Source organism: Anser cygnoides, chromosome 7 (genome assembly GCF_040182565.1).
Source record: "Anser cygnoides isolate HZ-2024a breed goose chromosome 7, Taihu_goose_T2T_genome, whole genome shotgun sequence".
In the NCBI taxonomy this organism is placed as follows: Eukaryota; Metazoa; Chordata; class Aves; order Anseriformes; family Anatidae; genus Anser; species Anser cygnoides.
The window spans coordinates 16,473,190-16,485,369 of record NC_089879.1 but is presented as its reverse complement, the minus strand read 5'-3'; the positions used below and the strand labels follow the sequence as shown (position 1 = coordinate 16,485,369).

The following is a 12,180-nucleotide window of genomic DNA, read 5'->3' as shown; positions in this document are numbered from 1 at the left end:
GAGGGGCTTTAAGGTCCTTTCCAACCCAAGCCAGTGTGTGTCTGTTTGGTGGTAAGAAGTTGACATCTTTGAAGCTTTTATTTCAGTGTATTTGTGGTATAGCCTTACTCAGTACCCCTTTAATAGGCGGAGTTCAGTTAGAGGCATCCCAAAAGCAGATTTTTCTTCAGTTTTATTGGAAATGAATCCAGTTCGTACATTGTGAATCCTCTGCAGTGCAAACCAGGTCATGGTAAGTGATATGCTTGCTTGGAAAGCATAGATAAAACTCTTAGATTAGTATTCAGGTAACTAAAAATGTTTTATATATATATACTTTGTGCTCTGTTCCTGCTGGTTTCCATTTTGAAAGTGTTAATTCATGGAGCACTTAAGGTCAAGTAAGTACATACACAATCCTGAAATAATCAGTTTGCTTTTTTCCCCCTGTTCCTCCCCACCCCAGTTTTCCAGGTGTCTTTTTAATGTCATAACCAAGAGAGCCATCACTAAGAGTAGTATGGTTGCATAGCAACCTCAATGTGATAAATAACTAGTGTAAAGTAGTCCTTTGCTGTATATTTCTTTTACAACAAGAACACTGCGGGAACCCAACTGTTTACTACTACACTAACTAATAAAAGTCTTGAAGAAAACCATGCAGTGTTTTATGACTAAACAAGAGTCAAATAACCTTATTATTTCTGGGCAATACCATGAGATTATTGTACCAAGTTATCTTAAAGTACCAAGTATTCGAGCATTATAATTTCTCTGCTTATAGAACATCAAGCCCCATCCTGTCTCTTCTCCTTGGATAATTAGAGTTGAAAGCACAACAGAAATATTTTATATATGAAGGTAGCACACGGTTAAAATAAACTAATATAATGCCATAATTTCCAAAAGCATTAAAATGCCTATTCACCTACAATGAAAAAGTCATCTGTACAGAAACAAAACCCTAAACATGCACATACACAACATAGAAGTTATATATTCCTAGTTTTATTTTCATGGAATGCTAATTTAGTTACAGTATGGCAGTTCATAACTACTGAAATGTGACATTAATTCATCTCCAATGCTGCAGAACAGTTTTGATTTATATATATTGTTTTAAAACAATCTTATTTTACATAGTTGAGGTCTCTGGTGGTTTTTAAGCTCTGATGCTTAAGCACACAGCAAGCTACAAACCTTAGGTTTTATATTTATACATATAGTCTATGTATTCAGACAACTGCTGTAAGTTATCTATAATTAAATATTTATAAAAGTGCATATATTGGTACATATGCACATCTAGAAATACACTTTTGCTACTGCCTCCCTTTTATAAAAAGCTGCTTAACATACAGCCATATTATTTTCACTCACTGCTATAGGTCTTTTACTATCTTTATTAAATGATTTTAACTATTCAATTCCCTCAAACTGAATGTAGGTATTTCTATGTATGTTTTCCTAAAGAGAAAAAAAAATCTGCCCTATTCCTGTAAGAAGCTTTAAATCATGCATCAGTTTAGTAAACAGTCACTTTAGCATGGATTTTAGAATCCTAGACAGTGTAAAATCTACTTCTGGAAAATGTTTGTATATTTCTTTTTAGTTACAAAAAAATATATAGGATTGAAACATACTGAATACGTGCATCTCTCAAAGCGGCTATATTCTAGCCTTATAGATAAATTAAAAAAGTACACCCCTGCTAACAGGATGCAAATATGGCCTCAAATAGACCATTACCTGTATTTAGTATAGCTCATTACATTAAAAAGTTCAAGTCAGCTGTTCTCTCAAGATGGTGTCAAAAGACTGAAGAGTGTATTTATACTCAATATACAAAGGTGGGTGCACATACCTAGCGCCATTCAATTACTTAATACTTTCAAGGCTTCTAGGCTTTGCCTCTGGTGATACAAGTCCTGAAATGATCTGAATGAAAGTTTAAGTTGAAATATTTTTTTAATACATCATAAAAGCGAGTTGTGTTTAAAAGAAAAATGTACACTGAACAACCTGAAGTACTCACTTGAAACAACTGTACAGAACTATTACAGATACAGAAAGAAAGAATGGTGGATTTACTTCAAACAGAAGTAATGCTTCTTAACATATGTAAAAACCTGCTTTGTTTTATTCTTCTACCAAGTAAGAATTTGCAGCCATTCAGAACAAGTAAAATTCAAACCACCTCGCAATGTTTACATTTAAAGTTTTTATACAGTGCAAATGTTTAAGACAGAATAACTCCCCAGTGAAACAGGTGACACTATTCAGTGCCAGTCTTTTGAAAATTCTTTCAATAAATCTATTTACACATTAAGCTAAAGGTTCACTATATATGCTTTGAAGTTTGCTGAATATCAGCAGAAAAATACGTGAACTAGCAGCAGTTGTATTACAAATATATGATGGTTACTTTAATGAATGCATAAAGTTTTCAAGACTGTATTCAGTATCATACTGTTCTTGATCCCATAGTTCTCCAAGGTTTTCGAGTACTGATTTCATTGATGCTTTCCCAGAAGAGGTAGAGGTATCAGCTTTTTCAGTTTTTCCATCCTTCAAAAAAAAAAAAACAACCAAAAACCCGCAATGAATACAGAGAAGAATTTTTTCAGAAACATTTACTGATTGTGACCATATATTCCTAATTTTCCCTTTACAAGTAATTGCTACAAAATTCTTTAAGTCTGATTTGGAACATTCCACCTCCCTTACTCCTGTTTTTCAGAGAGCTAACTTCTATTCATCATTCTATTTCAGGTGTTCATTTGGTTAACTTTTACATTTCAAAGCAAACCTTTTCCCTAAGCATTCTCCGGTTTTGGTAGCTATTTGTAAAAATGGCTCTTTACCTTGTCAAGAGTGAACAGATCAAGAAGCTGTTCTGTTCCCATGCTCTGTAGGCTTGCATTTTCTTGGCTGATTACTGTATTCGCAATGTTCATTTTGAACTTCTGGAGACCCATAATCTTCTCCTCCAGAGTTCCCCTGGTTATCAGGCGATATACGTTAACAACGCGTTTCTGAAAGGGAAAAAAAAAGGTAAAAAAAATAGTATCTTGGGTATTCAGGAAAGCATAACCTTTTTATCTATGTGTCACAGATGGCCTGGAAGCAGTTTGGCTTAGATTTACCCTTCAGTAATTGTACTTTCAAATTTGACTGATGTTAGGTGAAAAGGATGAGTATGAAGCTATGCCAGTGGAAGCATTTGCAATTATGTCTGTGCTCAGGAACTTAGTTATTTGCTGTTCTTTACAGCTGTAGAGACTGTAACACCAGTCACTCTTTCCCTGTCCAGACATCAGAGAAGGACAGTCCTTTGGGGCTTCCCTTTACTTCCTTGTCTTCATTGCATCTTTCTCCCCACTGAGGGATGATTCTGCCCTGGCCTCCTCTCAGCAGTACAGCAGAGAGGGGGGCATACCACACTGGGGATGGGATGAGAAAGTAGACCTTTTGACATCTGACATACTTGCAAGAAAGCCATATGAACAAAAACTAGGGTGAAACCATCAGAGATCACTTGTGTTATATGCTACAACCTTATCTAAATCTGAAGAAAGAAGGGTTCAATAAGAGAAAATGTATGGGAAATTAAGAGTTGTTTACCTGCCCAATGCGGTGTGCCCGGTCCATGGCTTGCAGGTCTCTCATTGGGTTCCAGTCATGTTCCACAAACACTACTGTATCTGCCCCTGTCAAGTTAAGTCCCAATCCACCGACATGAGTGGTGAGCAACAGAACATCAATAGATGGGTCATTATTAAACCTGTATATAAAAAATAAGAAAGTTAAGCATGGTGAAATTAAATAATGGAATTATGAACCTCAACTGCTTAAGGTTCCCTTGTATTCAGTGGTAGCTGATTTAATACTGAATAAGAAGTACAAAATATTAAGTAGTTGATTACTAATTAAGTTCTAAATGAAAAAAGCTGACAGGTTTAGTAGTTAAAAACAACAAAAGCTGTAATACTTCTCTTGTTCAGATTATGATACTTCTGGCATTATTTTGTACCAACCCATCATCGCCATCTCCCCCACCTTCTCAGACACTTGAGTGTTCTCATTTCTTCTGGCAGCACACTCAGATTTTTCTCTAATTTTTACTTCAGTAAAAGTTAAGCTTCTAAGGATCCAAGCATATGCTTCAAGAGCCATGGTAAGCATGTAGTAGAAAATAGCAATAGAAAATGTTCCCATATACCAAGTCTCTTAGGGCTCTTCCTCCAACAAGGATTAGATAATCTTACAGTTAAGATCCTCTGGTTTAACCAAGGTCTACAGAGACAAAAAAGGTCTCTAAGAGCAAAAAACTGTAGAACAAAACTGTAATCATTTCCAGGATCAGCATGATATACACAAAGGATAACATAGAACACCAAGGTGATTCACAAGTTAATGCATTTGTTTTTAATATAAACCTCTTCATATATACCAATTGTCACAAGTATACCCACATACTCCTGTTTTGTCTTCAATTTGGTAATGTCTTTACTGTTGAAGTAATAGAGGAACAGCAGATATCAGCACTCTTCTTTACCAGAATCAACTTCAAAATTTGTTTTTAAAAAGTCATCTTTATCATCTAGGCAATACTTCAGTTCTGATGCAGTCTCTTGCTATTAACATAAGCTTCCACTTGTGGAAGTGCTGTATTTATTTATTTATTAAGTAAATTAGGCAATGATGACCTGACAGTACAATACAAAATCAGTCACAGGCTTGCTAAACTTCAGTATTTCTATATATAGAAAAGGTCCCACAGGCAAGAACAGCTTTGTTCCACAAACAATATAACTCATTGCAATTGTCTTTCTATTGGTCATGAACAGATACGCTTACCGTGAAACAATGGAATGCCTCTGGCCAGCAGGTATGCTACCATCTAGTCGTAAATAAGTAACTGAAGGTAACTGAGGTCTGAGAAGGTCATGCTCCACTATATCCAGCATGCTCTTAAGTTGACAGAAGATAAGTATTCTGTGCTGGGCCACAACAGCTTCTGTACCACTCTCTGAAGATCCACCATTCCCCAAACCACAGTCTAGCAGCAGCTTTAAGTAAAAGAGCATTAAATTAAGGTATATCAAAGTGACAGTAGATCCCATGTGAATATCGACATGGATGGACTACCAAAAGTAGAAGAGAAACACAGTCAATTACAGAAGAAAGTCTGTAAATGACAGCCACTCAAATGACATAGGGGACAGCTGGACTGTGGAGTCAGACTGACAAATTTTCAAGAGTTGACAGAATATTAATTTTCTTCATTTTGTTTTATTTACAGTAGAATTTAAGTCTTTAACATCATCTAATTTTGTCAAGTTAATAGCCTCCTGTATAATAAATAGGAGAAAAATGTTACTCCTTGCTCTCACATTGCAGAAAGAAACAGAATAAAAGTATGGTTTCTGACAAGGCAGCAAAAATTATGTAAACCTCATCGCTTTGAAACAAGTTTGCCCTTTCTCTTCTACCTCTCGTTCTGAGGTTCCATGGCTAAACAGCAAAATAGGGCATAAACCTTAAAGGAAATTCTTGTACTTTATTTCATCTGCTACTTAACTCATGTTTTTATCACTTTTCAAATTGGTGGAGTCTTAAAACACCAAGCTGTAACATCAATAGAGACATATTAAGGCACAACGTGGAAGTCTACTTACTTGTTTTAAAGCAGACAACTTAGGTGCATGTTGGATATCTCGAAGGGATGAATTATGAGCTGCAAGTTGATCTGTAATTCTTTTATATTCTGGATGCTGGGTTGTTAACACTAGTGCAGGATGGTTGCATAGCTTTCGTAAATATTGCAATGCCTTTGATTATTAAAGAAATAATAAGAAACTGTTAGCAACAATATAGTTACAGATAAGTATTGAAGCTACTTGGCCACATTCCACAAGTTAGACTTTAAGGTATATTTTTATTCAATTAAAGTCACACCTTTAGATTAAGAAAACCTGTTAAGACACTAAAACATAATTTAAACATAATAGCTATATATCACTACTGAGGCAAACTAATACAAAATTCTAAATATTTTTCTTAGACTGTATGGCCATGGTTGTCTAAATTAACTATTATCATTTTCAGTTTTAGTTAAAAACAGAAATATAATTACCATAAATAAGTGAATGAGTTAGTCAAAAATATTCTAATCAAGTGTACCTGAAATACATGGCCTGTAGCTTTAAGCTTTGGTTTTTCAGTTTCTTCACTCATTGAAATTGAAGAAACTGTTTCATCAATATCACATTTGGCACGTGACTTGGCAAAGTCTTCGTAAAGTTGAACCTGTAAACCAGACCCCAGTCAGAAGAATGAGTATGCATTTCCCCCTCCCCAAGAGAAATAAGATGAACAGTCAGTTTTCAAATTTAATTTCAAGTTCAGGTCATGAATTTGAAGAAAACCAGAAAGCTAGTTTATATGCAAAGCAAGATCAACATTAACAGTGTAATCACTTATAAGTTACTTTCTTTCAACTTGGAAGGTATTTGTTAAGAAAATCTATAGATGCCTGTAAGTTGTTCTTGTAGAACTATTACAGAAATTAAGCTAAAGAAATATTCTACTGGACTGAACAGTTTTCAGCATGTGCTACTAGAAAAGCTTTATATTATTGTAGCACCAGAGAATGTTAGATATGATATCAAATTGACACAGGAATACAGAACTGCAAGCAATTCCTTTCTGGTCTTGTATCTGTGCTAGAAAAAAACTAAGCTTTCAACCACTTTTTAAACATACCTGTAAAGGACTGAGAATACAGTAATAATCTTGAATAATTTTGGGTGGAAGGTCTTGCAGAACATCCTCTTTCATTCTCCTTAGCAGGAATGGCAGAACTTGGCGATGCAGTGCTTCCATTGCAAGAACCCCTAAGTGAAAGGAACAGAAGCAGTAAGCATTGTAGAAAATACTTCCAAACATTCAGCACAAAATAAACCCTTCTGTTGGAAATGGCTACACTTTCTCTTTTTGTTAGCAGTTCTCATTTACAAATACAAGAAAAAACAGGATTTAATATTTGATCCTTACCAGCCTCTTGTTCACGACTGGAGCTTCGGGCATCTCTACTTGCCAATATTGGTTTGCCATAACGAGCTGCAAATTGGCGTTCAGTACCCAAAAATCCTGGCATAAGGAAGTCAAACAATGACCACAACTCTAAGACGTTGTTCTGAACATAAAAGAAACATTTGTTAAATTCTTTTCAAATTTAATGAATTGTTCCAAATTATCAGGAACATTTCAATAAATATTTAACACTGCTAGAAGACTACAAATGTAACACACCAACACAATTTTGAACTCCTTAAAATCTGGGGTATTTTTCATCAGCTTAAGTCACATACTCTTTAACACCTAAATGGACTTTCTACTGTGTCTGATGTCTTAAGCCACACCCTGAATTCTTCTGGACAACAAAACCCAGGAGATGCCAGTGGTCTTAGTCCTGGATGGGACAGATACTCCAGAGACAAATCGTTACGACAGTGCTCAATATCTAGAGTTCTTAAAGTTTCCTGCTAATTTCACTAGAGGCATAACAAAATGCTCTCTCCCCTTTCCTGGCTAGTACTTAAAAAGTGGTAGTCTTATTGCAAACTTCTGAACCCTATAATACCATGGATCCTGCACCCATTCACCCCAGTATATGGGCATACTGGGAAAGGAAAAAGATTGAGTTTCAAGCAGTTAGTACTTAAAAGCTTATTTTACAATGTTTACTTGAAACAGGACAACTCTGATCAGCAGCACAATAAAACAGAATGCAAAATAGATCCTCTTTCTTGTTTCCACTACTCACCCAGCTCCCTAGAGAAAAAGGATAGCAGTTACCTGGATTGGTGTCCCAGAAAGAATTATCCTGTAATTGGCAGTCAGCTGTTTTACTGCTTTTGATAGTTTTGTTTTTCCATTTTTTATTACATGGCCTTCATCAAGAATGCAGTAATTAAACTTAATATTTCTAGAAAATAAGAACATAGACTTAAGTAGCATAGCTTAAAGTTTTAAGCTATTAAAAACCTCAGAAAACAAACCAATTCTTACCTGAAGAAATCAATGTCATTTCTCACAACATCGTATGAAGCTACTATGAGATTGTGTCTTTTCACCTGGTGTTGTAATCTTAATAAAAGAAGAGAAAGTCATAACTGAAGTGTTCCTTACATACATCTTATATTGCAGCCTTTAAAAGTATTGTCACAAGTTTTACCATGCCCACAAACTGTGCTCCAGTTGTAAAGTGAATTACAAAACTGTGTGATATTTTACTCTGCCTAAGTCATAACTGCAAAGTGCAAAATGCCTTACCTTGCTCTCTCAGTAGGAGGTCCTGTATAGTGCAAAGGATTAAGATATTCCTTGGAGCAAAACTTTCCCACTTCGTCCACCCAGTGTCCTGTGAGTGTAGGAGGACACACCACCAAGGAGGGAAGAGGAACACTGTCCACCAGTTTTGTTCTTGCATATTCTTGAGCCCTTTAAGAATATCAAAACCAAAGCATGTGTTTGTTTTGGTGTTTGTTTTCTGTAGTTGTCTTTGGGGTTGTGGTCACAAAATAGCTGAGGTTGGAAGGGACCTCTAGAGGTCATCTGCTCCAATCCCCCTGCTCAAAGAGGGCCACCTACACCTGTTTACCCAGAACCACGTCCAGAATCATAACCATAGATAAAACCTGCTGTTAAAGTCCTTAAGATAGAACATTCATTTAAGCTTACCTGAGGCAATGATCCCCTGCTAGAATACAAATGGACTGTAAAGTTTTTCCTAAGCCCATATCGTCACAAAGAATTCCATGAAGTTTGTATTTATTGAGAAACGCCAACCAGTTAACTCCATCCTGAAATTAGAAAATAAAGAAATGCCTCAGAATTAACAAGTAGCTCTTTTGGCTAGCTGAACTTCACTTCAAACATCAGTGTGTTCTATCATCTGTTACTGCCAAGTTATGAGTCCATTTCCCTACCCCACATCCTTCATATATAAATACAAACTCCCAAAGTACAACTGGGTGTTGCACCAGAGTCTGTACGTTCCAAAAAAAAAAAACCCACGGATCCTCATAAATGCGTCTGCTACATCCCATTCACTCAAATCAGAGGGAGAATAAAGGTAGAAACATAAAAGGCCAAACAGCACAAGGAGGCCTGGCATTGCAGTGGTGAGCTACCACAGGCAACCTAAGCAAGGCAGAGCCCATTGGCCATTCCCTGAGAAAAATTAAGAGAATCAAAAGAGGGAAAAAAATAATTGAAGAAATGAAATTGAATGTCTTACTTAATTTGGTCTTCCTTACCCAAGAGTCTAATGTGCACATTGTTCAGACAATAACAAACAAACAAACCACAGACAAAAACAATGCACACCCCCAAGCAAAACGCCCAACACCCAAATGACTCCTACCCTTCCATAAAATCCCATCAGACCAGAACTTACTGTTCTTTTAAAATAAAAGTATAAGCTGTTACCTGCTGGTATTTTCTGAGCTCTGCTTTAATTGGTACTGGAATTTTATAGTTTTCCAGTTTTTTTCCATCCAGTAATTGTTCCAGAAAGTGGCGTTCTTTAGCTTTCATTCGTATTAATTCTTCAGACATGTTTGGTGGATCTGGTATACCAGCCTAAAATAGTATTTTTAAAGCAGCAATGTTAGGGCTATAATACTTAATTCTCACATAGATAAGAAATAAAACCTCATCCTAGCTTAGACATTTTAAATAGATGGCAAAGGTATGCAATCTTCTCAACTATGTAAATCCATATTCTGTGCTATACCTGTTTGATTCTTTGCAGATCAACTCATCCGGAGTTGTATGATGCACAGCACAAATTGTGCTCCAACGGGCACAATGAAAAGCTTATATAAACTTGCAATAAGAGGGGAAATCCTGGTCATGCTTGTAAGACTTTACAAAGGCTGAGCTATTGTTCCTCTAACCAGGCAGTTTCTCTGTCTGAAGAATCTTTGACACCTACTTCTCCTTAGCCACAAACTACAATCCAAAGTTAGATGGATTTCTCCTACAGAGCTTAGTGGAATTACATTTAAAATGATAGTGAAGTCTGTAGGACAAATTCAAACAGATGCAAACCACGAACAAAAAAAAAATTTCTAAACACCCCCAGGTTTGTAGCAGCAGAACATGACTTTCTAGGTATTTCCCATACCAGGCCAGAAGCCCAAAGAAAGTATTAGTAGATAGTAAGTATGCTCAGCATTCTTTTTTGTTAATAATAAAGTAGCAAAAGAAGCATCGATGTGTTCATCACCACATCTCTAATCCCAGTTTCCTGGGCCACCTTAATTTTGAGGAATGTGAAATGTGAAAAGTCAAGTTACTATTGCTTAGGGAGAGCTCCTGGCTGAGAAGAAAACCTCAGATCTACCAAGTAATTCTACCATGTGTGTTTAATAAAGGAAGAGGGAACTAACCCAGATTACGTATGCTAAAAGTGTTCCAATAAGGTATTTAAGTACATACACACAGACAACAGCCTACTTCTTTAAGTGCTCCTCCTACCCTTCCTTTTAAAAGAATTATGTCTGAAGTGAGAGTACCATGCCAGTTAATTTGGTTCAAATATATTGTCAACTTGCAGCTGGTCAATAAAAATATGGAGGTCAGATTAAGCTGAATGACTTATATAATAATCCTTCTCTCAGTCACATTTAATTTTTCTGGCTGAATAGAATGAATAATGAAATTGAGAATAAAGATACAGAAAACTGAGCATAGGTAAGTTCTCTCAATTCATTTATTGCAAATTCTTTTCTATTCTACTCAATTAGAAATGAACATGACAATACAAATTATAAACTCCCAATTATATTCAGACCTGTAGTACCTTTACTTATCCATTATCTGAAATAAGGTCTTGCATTTTTAAAAACAAAGTTTTTAACTGTGGAGAAGAAACATGCAATATCATACATACACATGTAAGCAGGTAATAAAACAAGCGTTCTACATTTTGAAGAGATGCTCAGTAAAGAGTGCTAAAATAGCTTTAGAAAATGCAAGCTACATATCACACAGAACTGTATTTGGATGCGTACGAAGAAAAGCACTGGTGTGAATAGCACTGGAATGAACAGCAGCATGCCAGTCAGATTGTTCACCTTGACATTTGCTTCTGCTGTTCTCACTTTCAACTTAAACATTTTAGTGTAAGCATACGGAAAGTGCTTCATTTAAGGCAGGTTGCTAATTATCAGATTCTAAGGTTCTATTACACTACATTAAAAATCAAGACAGTAACAGGTACTAAGTGAAGTAAATTGGCTTTTTTTTCAGTTTAAAACATGCAAATGAATTCTGAACTGTCTTCTGTTACCATCTGGTGGTGAAAATAAGTTACTTGGAAGATTCAAAGTCTTTGAAGTGCAATATTAAGAAGTGTCTGATGTATGCATGTTGGAGGAAGAGTGAAAAACAGAAACAGATCTGTACTGATTAAACACCACTGGATCATATATTTAGCATTCTACCAAAAGCTGTAGGTTATGGCTTTTGATTTTAAAAGAGCTAGGAATAAGTAACTGTACTCATCTCCAGACTATTTCTACTACTGCTATTTATTTTCTCTGTTTAAATCAGAGTATTGTTTTGTACGTGTTTCTTGACTATGAACAACAAACATACCTTTTTATTTTAACATTAATTTAGAAAATTGTTCATGAAGGGTCCAGTTTTACTCATTTTACATTACAAAGAATACATTGTCAGTTACCTGATATGGACTGAACGTGTATAAAGACAATTTTTACTCAGCATGTAACAAACCAGAAATCTGGGCTTTGTGGCTGGTAGAAAAGTGGAGACAAAACAATTCACATAGTCTGTATACTTACAACTTCAGCTTACCTCAAGAGGCATTAGTCTAATTAGTGTTGCAAAGCACTGAGTAGCCATGAAACGTACGCTGTCTGTCTGATCACTCATTCTACCCAGAACTGGAACCACCAGAAGAACAATGTATGGAACAATACCTACATCCAGCTGTTCCATTACACCTGGATCAACTATTAAGGAAATAGTTTCTACCAGTTCAGGATTGTCTGACATCATTGCACACCTGGCAGATTTCACTAACAATAGGTACAAGTCATTAATACATTACTTTAGATAAACAAGATTTGTACTAACAAAGAAATGAAAAAATAAAATTGT

At 35.8% G+C, this 12,180-nt stretch overlaps 1 protein-coding gene across 3 annotated transcripts in view; it reads right to left on the bottom strand.

Annotated features, from left to right (window-relative positions):
* Nucleotides 1–155: 155 nt before the first annotated feature.
* BTAF1 (B-TFIID TATA-box binding protein associated factor 1) overlaps nucleotides 156–12,180 on the bottom strand; it is a 48,291-nt gene continuing 36,266 nt past the window's right edge. For all 3 annotated transcript variants that reach the window (XM_048060419.2, XM_048060420.2, XM_048060421.2), the window contains 14 exons: nucleotides 11,875–12,023; nucleotides 9,478–9,630; nucleotides 8,728–8,849; nucleotides 8,320–8,487; nucleotides 8,056–8,133; nucleotides 7,843–7,972; nucleotides 7,039–7,180; nucleotides 6,748–6,878; nucleotides 6,166–6,291; nucleotides 5,661–5,813; nucleotides 4,840–5,051; nucleotides 3,604–3,763; nucleotides 2,844–3,014; nucleotides 156–2,547 (listed from right to left, as the gene is read on the bottom strand). In XM_048060419.2, coding sequence (XP_047916376.2) covers nucleotides 2,401–2,547; nucleotides 2,844–3,014; nucleotides 3,604–3,763; nucleotides 4,840–5,051; nucleotides 5,661–5,813; nucleotides 6,166–6,291; nucleotides 6,748–6,878; nucleotides 7,039–7,180; nucleotides 7,843–7,972; nucleotides 8,056–8,133; nucleotides 8,320–8,487; nucleotides 8,728–8,849; nucleotides 9,478–9,630; nucleotides 11,875–12,023 — 2,042 coding nt within the window. In that variant the 3' untranslated portion in view covers nucleotides 156–2,400. The remainder of the gene's footprint in view (nucleotides 2,548–2,843; nucleotides 3,015–3,603; nucleotides 3,764–4,839; nucleotides 5,052–5,660; nucleotides 5,814–6,165; nucleotides 6,292–6,747; nucleotides 6,879–7,038; nucleotides 7,181–7,842; nucleotides 7,973–8,055; nucleotides 8,134–8,319; nucleotides 8,488–8,727; nucleotides 8,850–9,477; nucleotides 9,631–11,874; nucleotides 12,024–12,180) is intronic.